A 19,581-nucleotide genomic window follows, 5' to 3' on the forward strand; every position below is an offset into this window, starting at 1 on the left:
TAAAATCAAAATCAAATATAATTAGTTAAAAATCTATTATTATCAATTCATTATATCAATTAGAAATCCGATTTAATACAATTGTTTTATTTGCAATCCTTATTTTCTTTGAACAAAATTAGAAATCCGTGCTTAAAAAACCAGACACTAGTCGAAATTTTGAGTAATCATTATCAGCCACCAGCTATCATACTAATATTCGATTTAATTAGATTCGACAGACTATTAATGATTCATCAGTCATTTTTACGTCCGAATCAACTGCACTTTTAGGACATTTACGGTGAATGATGGATATTAAAGTTGCAGGTTTAAGTTCAATCCTTGTGAGACAAATGAAAATTCATCGGATCCGATTCTATTGACACAAGAACCACCCCTCATTTCAATAATAATACGGATAAGACAATTTCGGCTCACGCGGATAGAAAAAATTCTACTATAATAGAGTACTATTCCAAAATTTATTAATTACGTATCCAAATTTGACAGGCTCCATTTGTATCACATACACTTTACAATGCATTAAAAGCTCGGAATATTATGGTCCTGTGTTTCTGGCCTTGAGCTCCTTCCATAACATTCTCCTCATAATGGAGTATACTTCCTTTAGTTGTGACCGTTTGTCTCCGACCTGTTTGAGAAAAATATATTGCATATTATAAGAGTAAAAAATAGAACAGTCATAAAAGTATTAATTTTATAGTAAAACATGATTGGTATTTGATACACATAATTTAAAATCAAGATAGACATCTGTGTCAAGGAAAAATCATGATTGTCAGAAAAAATGCTAACAAGGTAGCACATGAGGTGGCTAGAATCCCATGTTTATTTTTTCGCGTCTCATCCTACGTGTTTGTTGGAGGCTCTTTCTTTTGATTCTTCTAGTTGAATGCAATCCGTTTAATTTCAAAAAAAGATAGACATCTGTGTTATTTTCATCTAAAATATAATACAAAATTTTCTCATTAATTTCAAATGTTTACTTTATAAGGGGAATACTCATGATTTTGGTAAATGGCTTCTTTTGACCTAATAATTTGTTTCAAATATATTTTCTTACTTCTTTTATTTAAATTCCTACCTTTATAGTTAAAAATCTTTTTTCCATTAATTTTAATAATTTACATTGCTATTTCTTGACCGATTATTCAACTTAATTTACTTATAAAAAATAGTTGGATTCCAATCCAGTATTCAATTATTTTAATTACAAATAATATTTAGTTTATTTCAAATAAGGATACAAATATTTCCAACAAATAGACCTGCCTCCGGCCCCTCGTTTTGCTAAACGAAGTGGGTCAATCCATCCTCTAGATATCCAAAAAACTCGACACAAGAATTTTTGTCATGCATGGTCTGCACTCACTTACACATGCTTTCTCATCCTCCTCACATTCACAGCCTCAAAATCAATCAAAAAACACATTCTATTCCCCTAAAGCCAACTTTAACTTGTTCAATTTTAAACTAAAACATTTCACATGTTTGTCACGAAAACTGCAAAGAAATTTACTTTTTACTTCTTTTCCTGAGAGTCCGTTTACTGGTGTAACATTTGTAACAGTCATCTGTTATAACCAAAGTAACAATTTTAAGAAGTGCATAAAGAACACAAGGATGGTCTTGTCATAACATTCTCCTCGTATCTCCTCTGTTTCTCTCTCGACACACTCTGAATTACAAGGAAGCGACAAATATGGGGAAGGCTAGCAAGTGGATTAAGAACTTACTGACGGGGAAGAAGAGTTCCAGCCATCAGGCAGTCTTAGTGGATTCTCAGCAGTATCCGAAGACTCCTGTATCTGAATCAATGGCAAGCGCGAAGGATAAGAGAAGGTGGAGCTTCCGAAAGCCATCAAGTACCACTGAAACATACCTGGACGCAATTTCAAATGTTAAGATAACAGTAGAAGCTGAGGACGAGCAAAAGAGGCGTGCTTTGGCAGTTGCAGTGGCAAATGCTGCGGCTGCTGATGCTGCAGCCAAGGCGGCAAATGAAGCTGTGATGAGACTGACTTGTTCTTCTTCCCCTTGGACGGCCACTACTTTAGTTAAGAACATTGCTGTGGCTGCTGAAGGTTCAGCACAGCCCGCGGATGAAGCAGTGAGGAGACTGACTTGTACTTCCCACCGCGTAGCCACTTCAGTTGAAGATACTGCTGCAACCAAAATTCAATCCGTTTTCAGGTCTTATCTGGTATGTGCTGCAAATTGTTCTATTGCAAATTATGTCATGATGCATATACCGTAGAATATAATTCAAAATCATCCTAATTTTAGGTCAAGCAGTTCAGAGATATACTTACTGAGTCAACATAATAGATCTGAGAAATTGTAGCAGTGTTATCTAGAGGAGTCCTATAACAGAAAGGCCATGTGTTACATATGAATTTTGACTAGCACTTATTCGATTTACACAGGCAAGAAAAGCATTGTTTGCATTGAAAGGACTGGTGAAGCTACAGGCACTGGTGAGGGGGCATCTAGTGAGGAAACAGGCTACTGCAACATTTCGGTGCTTGCAGGCCTTGCTGACAGTTCAGGCTCGAGCTCGTGCCCGAAGAATCAAAATGATTAACGAACCAAATCCATATAACCCAGAGGTAATTAATGTACACAGAAAATGTTGATTCTTAAGTCTTTTATTGTCAGTTGTTTGGTTGATGTTTATCCGCATACTGAAGTTTGTTTACTACTCATGACAGGACGACCACATTAAGATTGTGGAGATGGATATAGGAGTACCGAGAGGCAGAGCAAAGAACATAATAGGCTATTTCAACAATAAACCAACAGACAACAGATACTCCACCTATCAGCACCAATACTCGAAACAAAATCATCAACAGATTTCGCCAGCACCATCAGCTATCACTGACATGAGCTCAAAATCAAAAAGCGGGCATTTTAATGATTTTTTCCACAAAACTTCATACAGGAGTCCTCAGTATAATCCATCTATGGATAACTATAAACCTCATCAGTCAAAAGTTCATTTCTCGTATAAACAAGAGAATGACAGGTGTTATGATTACCAGTTCTCGCCAAATTACATGGCCGATACAAAGTCTTCCAAGGCTAGATTGCGATCACAAAGTGCACCAAAACAGCGTCCTGCAGATACGTTTCAACGCCAACCAAGCAGGCGGAGAGTATCTCTTGAGGGGAAGAATTTGCAAAGAGCTGTACGGATGGAAAGATCATCTTCACTCGTCTGCTCAACTCCACAGAATTACCACCCTTGGTCAGAGCTCGATCAATCAGCAATTTCAATGAAAGATAGTGAATGTGGATCAAACAGTACATTGTTGACAAATTGCCGTCACTACAGATTTTAGCCGAATAGTCATCCTGTTATTTCTGTCAATACAGGTTCAGGAAATGAATGTTGATTGCCTCTGTTCAGGAAATTAGATACTAATTGACAGAGGACCAGGTGGAATGTGTACACAACTATAGTATAAGCTACATATATCTGATTATTTGTAAAATTATGACAAAAGCCTTGGAGCATTGACTTCCAAGCTACAGTCAGAAGTGTAAAGTCTGCAGCTTGATCTTAATACTATGGCTTTGAGTTAAACGCTGTTCAAATGTGTTTTAAAAGGCAGCAAAACAAGAAAAATTGCAAGCTCCTTTTGTTCATATTGTCGTGAAATTTTTTATGAAAATTGGTAAAAAATGATCATATCAGAAAATTTATTTCTTTTCTGAAATAAGTAGTTCATTTTTCAAAGGGATTTTCCTGCTTCAGAAAACATTCTATTCCCCTAGTACCTAACAAACGCGAAAAATTTAGACCAGTAATTTAGCAATGCAATAAAGAAAATTCAGAATACTGAAGTTTGTAAATCAAGAACAGAGACGAGGAATCAGACTGAGATTCAAGAGAATAGCTGTATAGTGGAAGTTGAGAAGATTAAAGTTAAGAAAGAAGATACGCACGATAAATAATCAACAAAGCTGATCCAATGGTAAACACATCTGCCACATTTCTTCATGATTGTTTCTTCCCCTGAAATAATCCTGCAAAATATTAAAAGAATGTCAGTCCTCTAGAACACCCTCTGAGACAAGGTTCTCTAGAAAACTAAAGTTACTAAAATTGCTGATGTGTAATCAAACTCAACCTTACTGATTGCAATATTTATAAATAAAAGATTAAACTGAAATTATGTATGAAAAATTGACAACGAGTTGAAAATAGTGATGATCCTCCACTTACAAAATCGAGACTCTGAAAAACACCTCAAGTATGGGCCAATGAGTAGAACAAAATACAAGGTGCAAATCTTTTCTATTCCGGAAATTAAAACACCTGGAAGAAATAATATAAACCCATCAGAACAGGAAGCACATAACGATGGTATTGATGAATCTTTATACTCTCAGCCTTCAGGGTCTGATAAAGGAACACTATATGTACACATATCAAAATGGGACAGTTCCGATTATTATTACAAGGCAAGAAAGTAATTTAATCATCTATGTGATGTAAGGGATTTTTTGTGTAATTGCTAGCACATCGAAATATAAAAGTAAAAACAAAAATTAAGCTACAAAACAACCCAAATAAAAGTGATCATAAATCAAGCATTTAGGCCAGATAAAGCATGGTGGGAGAGAACACATAAGAATGTTTGCAAAAAGGAATACACAATATAGAAAACACAAATGAAGCACATGTAATCCTGTGCATAACAGTATAAGTAATCTTATAACCAGTGTTCAAAAAAATTGCTATCCTGAGCAGTAGAAGCTTTTAACGGTTAAGAAAAGTCTGCTTAAGTTCACTTCTAAAACTTAAGCTGAGCATCAATATATGTATTTAATTTTTTTATATATTCAGTAACGTATTAGCAAAACTAAGAAGAGACAATAATATGGTAAAAACAATCTAAACACAATCTAGTACTATCTACTAGAGTACTTTCAATCTATTATTCAAATTTTAATATTAGGAAAAACAGAACTCTACATGATATAAAAAAAACAGAAATTATTTAATCAACACCTCTTTGACGGCTCGATCAGCTTAATGATCGCTTAATCTCAAACACGCTAAATCACCCGTCTGTTATAAAAATAGAAGCACATTATGCCCTGATTAGAACACTACTCATAACTAGATAATAAGAGACCGTGAATGAGTATGGATGGCAGAAGAAGGATAGTGATATATGATAACCGAACAGCCCTATCATGTCTAGAACTTAGACAATCCAACTTTCAAATGATTTATGTACAGCGTATTGAATGTATCAGCAATAAAATATGCAAGTCGAGTCTAGTTAACTTCACTTCAAACACTTTGATTCAAACTAGGCTCTCAATTCATTGTGATTTGCAACACAACTAACAAGCAAGTAACTTCCCAGTAACTGCCTAGTAACAAGCAAGCAAGTCAAGTAGTCAACAACAAACGAGTGGCAAAATATTTATGTAAATTGTTATCTTTGAATTTGATAACTCTGTCATAAGAGTAGTGTTATTGCTTGTACAACATTCTGCATTGTTGCTTCCCTGACACTATTGCTTAATACCACCAAGAACATTACCAATAGAGACACATTTTAAATAAAACTTAGTTCAACAATGCAATCTGAAAATATCAGACAACTCTAGAAGAATATATGAGCATGGGTAGTTCAGATATAAGAAAGATACCGCAGAGCAAGAAGATTAATAAGACTAACAAATTAGTCTTACCTCCAACAATAAGTACTAAGCTACAATAAGTTGCATGCTCAGTCAAGTTAATTAATCTCCTTAACAAAACATATTTTACAAAATCATGACAAGTTAAAAGACATAGTAGTATGTTGATATGACACAGGAAACAGAGACTTTGATCCATCCAACTAAACATCATTTTTACCTAAATGCAAGAAAAAATCATTCAATACTAATAGTAAGGATAAATATACCAAAATTTCAAACTGAAACATACAAACATACTCAAAGCTTAATGACAAAACTAGGATATTCCCCTGTACACGCACACCAACAAACACAACTAGTCCACTCTTAAGCAACAAGTGACTTAACACCGGGGATCAATTCACTACAAATCCAAGTGTGCTGAAGGTGCAACCTTTAAATAGAGCTTCACCCTATGGCATTGCATATATTACCGAAAGATGATACAGAAAAAAATTCATGTATGAGAAGTTGACAACAAGTAGAAAATAGTGATATACTTCACAAAATCAAGAAAATCTAAAACACCTGAAGTCCTGCACAATTAGTAGAATATCATAATACAAGGTATTAAGGTAAAATCCTTTTATTATTCCTTTATGTTGGATAATTTGATTTTCCCTTTCTTAGTAAAACTAGTTCAATAACACATGAATCTTAATTGATCATTCAGCAGAGGACAACGGTATCACGGTAGATCACAAAAATCTATAAACAGATAAATACGTTCCAAGTCCTAGAGTTTCTGATATATACTACGCAGATTTCAGAGAACAGCTAAACTCAGAAGAACACGTTATCTTCACGACCTTCCTATTCCAGGTATTAGCAATAAAGGAACAATTTGAACCCATCCAAATAAGAGCAAAGTTATCAGTGGCATTGACAACGGTCTTCTGATTATAATTTCCCTGGTAAAGGAATAACGTAAATGGGCAAAGATACATCACTCACATTGATGACACTGTTCTGACTATTATTTCAGGGCAGAAAGGTATTCTATTACAAGCACATTGTAACATACAAGTCAAAATTTTCGAACTACACAGAATCTAAGAAAATTCAAATAAAAGATCCCAAGGGGATCATGAAGCCCTAATAAGGCGAAGCGGGTCAGAGCACATTGAGAATGTTTGTGGGAAACAAACAAAAGCGTAAACACAAGCAAAACATCTTCAATCCTAATGTATATTATACTAATAAGTACATTTAAGACCATAAATTAGTAAAATTCTACTGATATACTGTCTAAAAGTTAAAACACGGATATATTGCACGTGCAAGTAATACTTATGTATGTAGGTCATCCAACAATTATATAGCTTGATCCATAAATCTAAGTGAGCTAAATTCACTTGGGGAAATAATTAGATTGAGTTAAGATCTTGAGTCATCTAATTTGACAAATCAATTAGCTATCAAGCCAGTATACTATGAGATTACATTAAACAATAACTAGACTTGAAAAGGCAGGGAACAATGAATGTACTAGGTTGAACATCATTTTTTCCCCACTATTTACCACTTTTCTTTTGTGATTCAAACCCCTTATGGAAAACAAGGCTTTTGGTGAACTTGACAATTGACTTGACATCCGTGAGATGAGCTGCAAAAGGAAGCTTCTTAGTTTCTTTCTTTCTACGGTCATAAAATTTGTATCCAAAAACAAGTTTAATCCAACAAACTGCTCAGCACCCAAATAAAAATACGCCCGATCTAACTCCAAATCAGTTTCAAGATTACCACTTCACTCTTGTGATTCAAACCCCTCAAGGGAGACAAGGCTCTCAGTGAACTTGGCAACTGACTTGACATCGGTGAGATGAGCTGGGAAAGGAAGCTCCTTAGTCATTTTCTTTCTGTAGTTGTAAAATTTGTATCCAAAAAACAAATTGAGGCCAACAAAGTGTTCCGCACCCAAATAAAGATACACCTGATCCAACTCCAGATCCATTTCAAGAATGAACTTTTTAATCCACAAGCCACCTTCATCTAACATCCAAAGACTAAGATCTGATTCATCCCCGGCAGATTTATATACCATAGCGAGGGAACCTTCAAAATTCAAAATTTCAGACTTCTTTATCCTTTTCTGTTGCACGTGATTGGGGAACGGTAAAACTACAATTTCTCCAAACACATCGTTCCGCAAATCAAACGGCAATAGCCCACCCTCACCTTCCCAATACAACTTCCCACAGATATCAGGACCACAGAATCTCTTCACCGAATACCAAAAAGATATTTTAATAGTATCCGGAATACGAATCTTTTTCCAAGTATCAGCATTTGCCGAATACAACAGTGCTTCTGGTTTACAGATCTTAACTATTAACCCTCGTAGGTCTTGGGCAATCTTTGTTACAATCCTAAGAATCTTGTAGTCGTTTCCAACGTAATCAAACCCAAACCCTAGACAAGTCACGGCACGATTTGCATAGCTGGGCACAGAAAGCATCTTATACTGTCTAGTACACGGATTCCAAATACATATACTATCACAACCTTGATTAGAAAGACAAACAAGACCATTACAAGAACGCATGTAACGAACCTTACCCTCAAGACGTGATGGCAGTTTAAGCTCAACGGATTCTTCAACACTGTCCATTGAGAAAACCCTCCAATCATAAGAGGCTGCTTTTAGTACAGATGCTTGTTTCTTCCTGGAATTAGCAAGGTGGGCTTTAACAAACTGTGGGGTTGTTATGATGGATAGCCAGGTTTTGCACACTGATTTGCAGCGGAGAAGTGATATTACAGGAAGATAAGAAAGTATGAGGAACACCATCTCTTCTGATAAATAATTATTATATCTTTTAGTCGCCATTGATATTAATAAATTTGAGGTGGGTGCTGCTAGAATAGGAGAGTTGGAGGCGAGGCGAGTTGCTCAGGATTGGATTCGTGTACGGCTTGTCAGGCAGTCTGAACCTACGAAGTACGAACAGACGCCTCCCTCTATTTCTTCACATGGCGACTCGATTGCGGCAAATTCTTTTTCTTTATTAAGAAAAACGTCATCAATCTGCCTAAACAAATCTGCGGGTATAATAGTAATAATTTTTACCATAACAAGAATTTATTTCTATAAAAGTTATAAATTACTAAATATTTATGAGTTGCTCAAAATTGTTTATAGAATAACCATATATTGAGGATAGAAAAAGGCATATGTTTATATATTTTTAATATAGAAATTATTTATTTTTTAAAATAAAATTAAGATATGTCAAATTATGTCATAATAGAGCTATTTTTTCCAAGATAGGACTCCCGTGGAAGTCACTTAAATTTCTAAATTTTTATCTTCTTCAAGAAATATAACATATATTAAGCTATTTTTTTTTGTTTTTCCTATGCTCATATCAAAAAAATCTTTTTACAGATACGAAACTCGAATCTCTTTCCAAGAATCAGCGTTTACAGAATAGTATTACTCCACTCTTGAGGAGTTCCAGTATAATCATGTACTACACAAATGTGTTTTCTTACCATCCGAAGAATCTTGTGGTCATTTATAATTGAATCCAAAACCGAAATTCTTAAAAAAAAAACCAACTAATTTCAACGGGGAAAAAATGTCCGAATTTACTTTTTTCTATTAAATGATAATAAAATATTTTCAAACACAGTCAAACGGTCGAGAATTGACTAGTTGAAAATACGTTATAATTAATCGGTCATAACTTAAACCTTATTATGTAATTTTCCACCGACGTATATACACACGCCACAGAAAATAAACATAAATAGAGCAGGACAGGATAATAATATGTGATAAAACTAACTATCTATTCAGTATGTGCAATGAAACTGTTTGTACATTCAGTATGAAACTTAAGAATTGCATAGTGGAAATGTATGTGTATTTTAGAGCATCACTCCATACTTCACTCTTAAATCATATTTTTAGAGAAAATGTTTTCAAATTTCACTCCAACAATTTTCTAAATCTTTCTCAAATAATTAAGATTTAATAATTTATATTAATTTTGAGGAGGATGCTAAGAGATTATCCGAGTTGCTCTTACAAACTATGAGCTTAATTTCTTAACTTACAAATTCTTTTAAAAACAGATACAACAATGTATAACTATTATCAAAATAATGTTTGAAACTTCTACAATCTAAAATGCAAAATTAATTCATTTTTTTTAAACTTTGAGTTTAAGATTGATTTGTGATTGCACATCATATTTTTGAAATTCAAACTTTAAAAAACAGAAATTTAAATATACATTTGAAAAGACAAATTTTCAAAATAAGTTAAAAATGTAAATTTTCACATAGTTTCTCAAAAATTTATTGTTCACAACAAGTGAAACATTAATGTGATCACAAAAGTGGAGATAATAATATTATTTTATTCATCAATCTCAAAAATATCATTTTAATCACTTACCTTAAAATATATAAGCATTATCTTAAAACCTTTCGAATTTAAAAAAGAGTAAAACTACTTCAAAATTGTTAAAATTTTAAAAGTTTTGAAAAATGTTATAAATAATATCTTGTCCATAGATGGTATGGTGCTAAAAAAAACAAAAGAGTTCACTAGTTTTGATAGCTGTAAATAACAAATCAAATTTTAAAATCTGAATATATTTTCAGAAAAATTAGAATTCATGCACACTGTTTTATTTGGTTGTGTTAGCATGAAAAAAAATGTGAAAAACTCAATAAAAAATTATTTTAGTAAAGTTATATCTTTACTTCGCTGATCAATTTAAAATTTTATGTCTAGCAAACTGGAAAACCAATTTGCTTGCTTTGGCTAGCTTTCTGAGGCCAAAAATGACAATAAAACGAATGAGAACAATTAAATCTATGAAGCTCTGAGCAACTAATTAATTCAAGCCTACCATGAAATCCAGGGCAAACGAAAGAAAAGCAACTTTTTCCCATCCACCTAAACGTAATAATTCTTATAAGTACAAATCCATCCATTACAAGGACGACATATATAGATATATCAAAATTTCAACTTATTTTACAACAAAGCAGTACTCAATGACAAGGCTTTAGAATAATCCCCTTGTCCCTCTACATGTACAAACATACAAAACAAACAAGCTGGTCTTGTTATAAACACATTTGCCACAAATATGATCGACTCTTCCTTTCCCTTAAATGACCCTGCAAAGGATTACAAGAATGCCAGGCTAAACACTTGATAACATTTGTAAAAAAATTAGCTCGAATTCTCGAAAAGTAAACAAACAGTAATTCTACTAAATTGAGCATTCTTTCTTTCACATTATAAAAGTTACAGCTTACCACTTCACTCTTGTGATTCAAATCCCTCAAGGGAAACCAGGCTCTCAGTGAACTTGACAACTGACTTGACATCGGGGGATGAGCTGGGGAAGGAAGGTTCTTAGTCGTTTTCTTTCTGTAGTTGTAAAATTTGTATCCAAAAAATATATTGAGGCCAAGAAACTGCTCAGCACCCAAATAAAGATATATCTTATTCAACTCCAGATCCGTTTGAAGATTGAACTTTCTAATCCACAAGCCACCATCATCTAACATCCAACGACTAAAGACTGATCCATCCCCGGCAGATTCATATACCACAGCGAGAGAACCTTCAAAATCCAAAATTTCAGACTTCTATATCCTTTTCCGTTGCCCGTAAATGGGAAACGGTAACACTACAATTTCCCCAAACACATCGTTCCGCAAATCAAACAGCAATAGCCCAGCCTCCCCTTCCAAATACAACTTCCCACTAATATCAGGACCACAGAATCTCTTGACCGAATACCAAAAAGATCTTTTAATAGTATTCAGAATACGAATCTTTTTCCAAGTATCAGCCTTTGCGGAATACAAAAATGCTTCTGGTTTATAGATGCGAACTACAAAACCTCGTAGGTCATGGTCAACCTTTTTTACAAGCCTAAGAATCTTGTAGTCGTTTCCAACAGAATCAAACCCAAACCCTAGACAAGTGAAGAAACGATTTGCATAGTTGGGGACAGAGAGCATCTTATACTGTCTAGTACATGGATTCCGAATACATATACTATCACAACAATCATTAGAAAGACAAACAAGACCATTACAAGAACGCATGAAACGAACCTCACCCTCAAGACGTGATGGCTGTTTAAGCTGAACTGATTCTTCAACAGTGTCCATGGACAAAACCCTCCAAGCATCAGAGGCTTTGAGCACAGATGCTTGTTTGTTCTTGGAATTAGCCAGGTGGGCCTCAACAAACTGTGGGCTATTTATGATGGATAGCCAGGTTTTGCACACTGATTTGCAACGGAGAAGTGATATTACAGGAAGATAGGAAAGTATGAGGGAACACCATCTCTTCGGATAAATAACTATTACATCTTTTAGTCGCCATTTGAGCCCTAGAAATGATTATGATAAATTTGTGATTTGGTGTTGCAGATAGAGGTGGTATATAAGATAGAGTTGATTCTCGTTAGGCAGGTCTGAACCCTATTTATACCCGTTGTACCCTACACAGCGAACAGACGCCTCCCTCTATTTCTTCACTTCGCGACTCTTCGAGTAAATTCCTTTTCTTTATCAAGAAAAACGTCATCAATATCTGCCTAAACAAACCTGCGGGTAAAAGTTTTATCCGCAGATTTTTGCCATAATAAGAATTTATTTCTAAAAAATTTATAATTACTAAATATTTAGTGAGTTGCTTAAAATTGTTTATTTTATAAAAATTAACCAAATATGGAGGATAGAAAAAGGTATATGTTTATATATATTTTATATAGAAATAATTTAAATTTATTTCTTAAAATAAAATTAAGATATGCCAAATTATGTCATAATAGAGACATTTTTTCCAAGACAGGACTCCCGGGTAGGTCACTTACTTTTCCAAGTAATTTTTAAATTAAAGATTTTATAAATTTTTATCTTTTCAAAGAAATATAATATATATTAGACTTTCATCTAAAAAGTTTGGAATACTATTTCAATTATGAAATCAAATTATTTAAAAATATGTAGAATTTTATATAATTTGTAATTAAGATTATTCGTATCTCCTCGTAATCTATAAACTTTATCTTGAACTGATAATTCATTAAATTATTTACACTAATTTTGGTATTAAAATGTAAAATAGGTCATATATATGTATGTATATTTTATATATTTCTAATACAGAAATAATTTTTCTTAAAATCAAATTAAGACATGCCAAAATATTATGTCATAATAGAGCTATTTTTTTTTTTTTAATATAGGACTCCCACGTAAGTCACTTACTTTTCCACATAATTCTAAAGTAATTTTTTTTTAAATTTTTATCTTTTCAAATATATTACACTTTCATCTAAAAAATATTTAAAACGTTATTTCAATTATGAAATGAAAGTATTTAAAGATAAGTGAAAATTAATATAATTTATAATTAAGAATATTTGTATCCACTCGTAATTTATAAATTTTATTTTGAACTAATTAATTCATTGAATCATTTACATTAATTTTGATACTAAAGTGTAAAATAGGTCCATATATATATATTTCTTCTTGCTCAACTAATTTATTGTGTTTTTCCTAGGCTCATACCAAAATTTTTTTAGATAATAACTCGTATCTCTTTGCAAGAAGCATTCACAGAATACAACTCCACTCTTATTTGAGGAGTTCCAATATAATCATGTATTATACGAATTTCTTTTTTTATCATCATAAGAATCTTGTACTCATTTACAATTGAATCGAAATCGGAATAAAATATTTTTTTTTCTATCATTACTTAACTGATCATAATAAAATATTTTCAAACACCAGTCAAACTGTCAAAAATTGACTAATCGAAAATACATCCAATTAAACTGGCAAAAATTGACTAGTTGAAAATACATGATCGGTCACAACTCATTCCTTCTTATCTGTTGTAATGTTCGACCAGCCTATATTATATATCACCTCTGCACAGCCGATAGAAAATAAACATAGAGCATAACATGCTTTAGGGCATAGACATGTGCATCAGAAAGATAAACAAGACCATTACAAGAATGAAAATAACGAACCATACTCTTACAGCATGATGACAATTTGAACACTATTAACGGCCGGTGCCCTTATTTTCTCTTGCAATTAAGGTGGAATTCAACAAACTGAGGGTTTGTTATAAAGAATAGATAGGTCTTACAAACTCAAAGCTGAAGGTGATATCACAAGAAGATATGAATGTCGAATATTATATCTTCACATAAATAATAGATAGATCTTTTACTCCTTATTCAGCTGTAATGATGATGATAAAGTTGCATTTTAGGGTTTCCGTTATCGAACCCTAATATATATATATGTTGTATTTATTCTTAGAAATTCTGTAAATTATTTTAAACTTTCTTTTCAAAAAGTTTATCAAAGAGTTTAAAATTATTAAGAAAATTATATACAAAAATTTCAACCTATTTTACAACAAAGCAGGGTGTACTTGGTAGACTCAATGACAAGGCATTAGACTTACCCCGTTGTGCTCTCTACATTACACAAATTTACGAAACAAACAAGCTGGTCCTATTATAAACACATTTGCCGCAATTATGCTGGACTCTTCCTTTCCCAGGTACGACCCTGCAAAAGATTACAAGAATGTCAGTCTAAAAACATCTGATAACATTTGTAAAAAATGAACTCGAAAAGAAAACAAACGATAATTCTACGAAATTGAGCATTCTTTCTTTCACAATATCAAAGTTACTTACCACTCACGCTTGTGATTCAAACCCCTCAAGAGAGACAAGGCTCTCAGTGAACTTGGCAACCGACTTGACATCGGTGAGATGAGCGGGGAAAGAAAGCTTCTTAATGGTTTTCTTTTTGTAGTTGTAAAATTTGTATCCAAAAATAAAATTAAGTCCAAAAAAGTGTTGAGGACCCAAATAAAGATACATCCGATCCAACTCTAAATCCATTTCAAGATTGAACTTTTTAATCCACAAGCCAGCATCATCTAACATCCAAAGACTAAGGACTGATTCATTCCCGGCAGATTCATATACCATAGCCAGAGAACCTTCAAAATCCAAAATTTTGGACTTCTTTATCCTTTTCTGTTCCACGTAATCAAGAAACGGTAATACTACAAGTTCTCCAAACACATCGTTGCGCAAATCAAACGGCAATAGCCCACCCTCACCTTCCAAATACAACTTCCCACTAATATCAGGACCACAGGATCTCTTCAGCCTATTCCAAAAAGATATTCTAATAGTATCCGGAATACAAATCTTTTTCCAAGTATCAACCTTTGCGGAATACAATTGTGCTTCTGGTTTAAGGTTCATGCTGACAATAAAACCTCGTAGCTCACGGACAACCTTTGTTACAATCCAAAGAATCTTGTAGTCGTTTCCAATAGAATCAAAACCAAACCCTAGACAATGCCATACACCAAATGCATAGTTGGGCACAAAAAGCATCTTATACTGTCTAGTACACGGATTCCAGATACATATACTATCACAACCTTCATTAGAAAGACAAACAAGACCATTACAAGAACGCATGTAACCAACCTTACCCTCGAGACATGATGGCAGTTTAAGCTCAACTGAATCTTCCACAGTGTCCATGGAGGAGAGAACCCTCCAATCATAAGAGGCTTTGAGCACAGATGCTTGTTTCTTCTTGGAATTAGAAAGGTGGGCCTCAACAAACTGTGGGCTATTTATGATGGATAGCCAGGTTTTGCAAACTGATTTGCAGCGGAGAAGTAATATTACAGGAAGATAAGAAAGTATGAGGAACACCATCTCTTCGGATAAATAATTATTACATCTTTTACTCGCCATTGAGCCCAAGAAATGATTATGAAAATAATAAATTTGTGATTTGGTGCTGCAGATAGAGGTGGTAAGAAGAGGGGTGCGAGACTAGGCATTCTGAACCCTATTATATACCCGCTGTACCCTACACAGCGAACAGACGCCTCCCTCTATTTCTTCGCTTCGCGACTCTTCGCGTAAATTCTTTTTCTTTTTCAGGAAAAACGTCATCAGTCTGCTTAAACAAATCTCCGGGTAAAATATTTTTTGCCATAATAAGAATTTATTTCTTAAAAAGTTATAAATTACTAAATATTATATTACTAAATCTGCGGGTTCAATATTCTTTTTTAGAATTTTCTTTGTATGAAAAAATATTATACTGATAATTTTATTCACAAAAATAAAAATTTCAAATAAGTGATGAAATTACTTGAAAGTACCTGAAAAAAAATTGAGAGACTAACATATCCACAGAATTAATAATTAATATTTGGTCACGTTTCTTTTATGAGATATATCTTTTGAAAATATGAAATAATTAGAGCATGCATCAATTCATAGTAGAATATCTTAATGGTATTTGATAAAAAAAATGATAAAGTATTATATAAAAACAATTTTCACATTATTTTCTTGAATTAATTAAGTTCACATTAATGTGAAAATTTAATATTAATGTTATTGATATCGAGTAAGCATTCTTTTGATTAGACAATTTCTTAAAAGAATGTCAATCCTCTAGAACACCCAACACCCTCTGAGACAAGGTTCTTTAGAAAATTAAAGTTACTAAAATTGCTGATATGTAATTAAACTCAAACTTACGGATTGCAATATCTATTTATCTATTTATATAATAATTCCTGAATGATGCCCAGTCACAAAGTCCACGTAATTCGTTAAAAGCCACGTAAATGCCACATAAAATCCAGCTCAATGGTTACTTTAAATATGTAATCTCATATTTTCAGCCTTGATTTATGCTTCCTATTCTTTGGATGTTATGACACAATTAATTCGTGTTGAATGGCTGTCATTTTTGGTATGTATCCTATTTTTTCTTTCCTTTCTTACAATCATTCCAGCTTTTATTTTTAATTGTCTTAACCAATATGTAAAGCATTGATTGTTTTTCAAAATCAAATCAATTCTTATCATCTATTTTAAAAACTCAAATTCATCGGTATCTCTCTCATCTTTTTTATTTTTCTCCTCCGGTTTCAAGTATGTTAATTGAATAATTAGTATAACTTGCAAGGGAAGTTTACTAATTGTAACAGATTTTATTTTACTTATTTTGATTCTTTTAATTGATTTCATATGTGTGTGTATCCATATATTTGTGTATCTTTAATTGTAATTAATTACTTTCAATTTCTCCTTGATTAAATATAGGAAGACATCCTAAGCACTCTGAAGACTTTATTGTACGATGTTACATGAAAAATTAAAAATTCAAAAATTGAATTATCTCTTAAATTGTTGATCATCTTATCTTAAAATATTTAAAATAAAAATATTTAAGAAAATTTTAAACAATAATTTTCTTATCTTTATACATTTAATTTATTTCACATCTACAATATATTTTTGTATATTTACCTATTTTTAATTGTAATTTTTTGCTTATCTCTTTCGAATTAAATTTGTAAAGACTTCCTAAGAACTTAAAAGATTTTTGTATGATATTGCATTAAAAATTCAATAAATTGAAAGAGTGATTACCTCTTAAACTGGTAATCGTCTTTTCTTAAAATATTTAAAAATAAAGTATAGTTAAAATATTTTCATAAGATTATATTAAAAAGAATAAGGTATTAATGCACGAATAAATATATTATACTTTAAAAAATTATGATTTGACTATTATTTTGTTAAATTTATTTATGTGTTATTGTTTTCTTCATTATTTTATTTTTTAGTTTTAATAAAGTAATTCTTATATATAAAAATTGTGAGATGCGTCATTATATATGTTTTACTCTCTTATCTTTTATTTTAAAATAAATATGAAATTAGTTCAAAATTATATACTAAAGCACTAACAGAGCGTCGCAATGGTAGGGTGTCTGAAGCAGCATTTGGTTGATATTTAAGCATGCTCAATCAGCTGCATAATCAATGCTTTTTATATATTTAATTGGTTTGAATTTTTTTAATTTTATTTGAAAAATAATATCTTTTGAGGATCAGAAATTGTAAGCAATTTAGAAGGGACATGTGGTCAATATTTAGCTCTACTTGATTATATGCATGATTGGTGCTTCAGAATGGGAATGGAGTGAATTTCATTCGATTCTTTTCATTACCATCTAAAAATTTGCAAAATTGGAATCATATGGTTGTCGCTCTTCAATTTTCGTTTCAAATTTCCTTGATTATAGCTTTCGTTAAACAATAGTATGACAAAAATTAAAACAACGATTTTATTTATTCTAATTTGTTTGATTGATTTCATATCTATGTATATGTATATGTCTATATATCCATATATTTGGTAGAGAGTGGATATATATATTATGCTAATTTGTTTGATTGATTTCATATATATGTATATATGTATATGTCTATATATCTATATATTTGGTAGAGAGTGGATATATATATATAACCGTCATCAAGACCTCATATCCTTGATTGTTTGTATTCATCTTTATTTTTATTTTTCTTTTTTAAGGCTGATATGGTAATTTTACATTGGAGTGGATCAACCCATCAAGCTTCCGGTTTGACCCCGCATCTTCTTATTCAAATTAACACTGTGATGAAATATTTCGGATCTTCAAGAAACCCGACCCGAGTATCGTTGGATCTGAGAGCCCATTCAAATCATATCACGATCATCTTATCAAGATTAGAATTTCAAAATAGCATTAATCACGCATCCTTAAATCGTGTCACTGATCACGACGTCAGTTCATATTTAAGCTTTACTACTTATTTGCATATGATATTCTTATCAGATCAAAGCAGATGATTTTAATTTCACATTCAAAACCATTCTTTCTTCCAAGCCTCTAATCGTGACGAGTATGTTTTCTTGCTTAGTTTTCGAACTGATTTGTGTCCTCGGTTGGATTTTACTGCGGTACTACTGATCTTGGCTTTTTTCACATTAATTTCTCTACCTACGAACTTTGCTTTGCGCATATTTACTTTATTTAATAATAGAATTCTACTTATCTTGCACAAATCGCGTTGATCCGTGTATGCATCAGGTAGTATCCGTCAAAGTCCTTTTGCGACGATGCTTCGACAAGGGATGACGTCTCGAAGTCAAAAAGAGAATAACACCATTGGTCGTGAAATAGGTTTGCACTATTTCCAACTTAATTTACAATATTTGCTCCATTGTGTATATTTGTTTATTCTATTATTGTTGAACGGGTTCTGAAGTTTGTTGTTTGAACGCTGCAGGTATCATAATCAGTATATGATTTTGTATTTAACGTGTTTGATAATTTGCTACAGAGAAAAGCTAAGAAATCCGTCCTCACGATTTCTATTGATTTCATGTTCCAGGAATTTGAGATTATTTTTTATTTCTAACGATTATTTTTGCATAATTTCCTTTCGTATTGATAGTGATTAGGATGCATATATGTACTCTAATGCATTTATTGAGCCACTTTTTGTTATTGAGTTTTCCTTGCAGCTGCTGAATAGAGATGATTCGTCCATGCAACTATCGGATGCTCATCGTGTGAAGATTTATATTCACTTTTCCTCAACATCTGCTTATTGATCTAGACTTTTTGTTTACATCTTATCGTGTGTCATTGTTGTTTGACAAGAACCACCGAGAATGAATATGACGCAATTTCTGTCCAGATACATGAATCTAACCTGCTATAACTCATATGTAAATAGGAAAAAGTAGTCAAAATATTGATTTTCAATGATTTTGGCATTTATTTCTTTTGTATAATATGTAGATGTTTCCCTATTCACTATATTCAAGTTTCAAATCTAGACTTTTTGTTATAATTTCAAATTAATGAAGTCCTTTTTCACTCCACAATTTTAGCTCTTGATAAGAAAATTTTTATATATTAGATTTTTTAATATTCGGATACATGGATCTCGATTGTTA

The 19,581-nt window shown here is 32.4% G+C and overlaps 4 protein-coding genes across 4 annotated transcripts; 1 reads left to right on the forward strand and 3 right to left on the reverse strand.

The window, feature by feature from the left end:
- The first annotated feature begins 1,705 nt into the window (after nucleotides 1–1,705).
- LOC108197768 (protein IQ-DOMAIN 19) lies at nucleotides 1,706–3,603 on the forward strand. Its single transcript, XM_017365464.2, has 3 exons — nucleotides 1,706–2,206; nucleotides 2,430–2,612; nucleotides 2,715–3,603. The coding sequence occupies exons 1-3, from the start codon at nucleotides 1,706–1,708 to the stop codon at nucleotides 3,345–3,347; spliced, it is 1,317 nt and encodes a 438-aa protein (XP_017220953.1). The 3' UTR covers nucleotides 3,348–3,603.
- Nucleotides 3,604–3,954: 351 nt separating this feature from the next.
- Nucleotides 3,955–8,690, reverse strand: LOC108197769 (F-box/WD-40 repeat-containing protein 1-like). The gene is made up of 2 exons (XM_064082400.1): nucleotides 4,235–8,690; nucleotides 3,955–4,035 (listed from the first exon to the last, which is right to left on the reverse strand). Exon 1 carries the CDS (start codon nucleotides 8,537–8,539, stop codon nucleotides 7,457–7,459), a length of 1,083 nt encoding a protein of 360 aa, XP_063938470.1. The 5' UTR covers nucleotides 8,540–8,690; the 3' UTR covers nucleotides 3,955–4,035; nucleotides 4,235–7,456.
- Nucleotides 8,691–11,325: 2,635 nt separating this feature from the next.
- On the reverse strand, nucleotides 11,326–12,073 carry LOC108198443 (F-box/WD-40 repeat-containing protein 1-like). The gene is made up of 2 exons (XM_017366197.1): nucleotides 12,058–12,073; nucleotides 11,326–11,975 (listed from the first exon to the last, which is right to left on the reverse strand). The coding sequence occupies exons 1-2, from the start codon at nucleotides 12,071–12,073 to the stop codon at nucleotides 11,326–11,328; spliced, it is 666 nt and encodes a 221-aa protein (XP_017221686.1).
- Nucleotides 12,074–14,426: 2,353 nt separating this feature from the next.
- LOC108198444 (F-box/WD-40 repeat-containing protein 1-like) lies at nucleotides 14,427–15,512 on the reverse strand. Its single transcript, XM_017366198.1, has one exon. The coding sequence runs from the start codon at nucleotides 15,510–15,512 to the stop codon at nucleotides 14,427–14,429; it is 1,086 nt and encodes a 361-aa protein (XP_017221687.1).
- Between the last annotated feature and the right edge of the window lie 4,069 nt (nucleotides 15,513–19,581).

This window comes from Daucus carota, chromosome 8 (assembly GCF_001625215.2).
Source record: "Daucus carota subsp. sativus chromosome 8, DH1 v3.0, whole genome shotgun sequence".
Taxonomy (NCBI): domain Eukaryota; kingdom Viridiplantae; phylum Streptophyta; class Magnoliopsida; order Apiales; family Apiaceae; genus Daucus; species Daucus carota.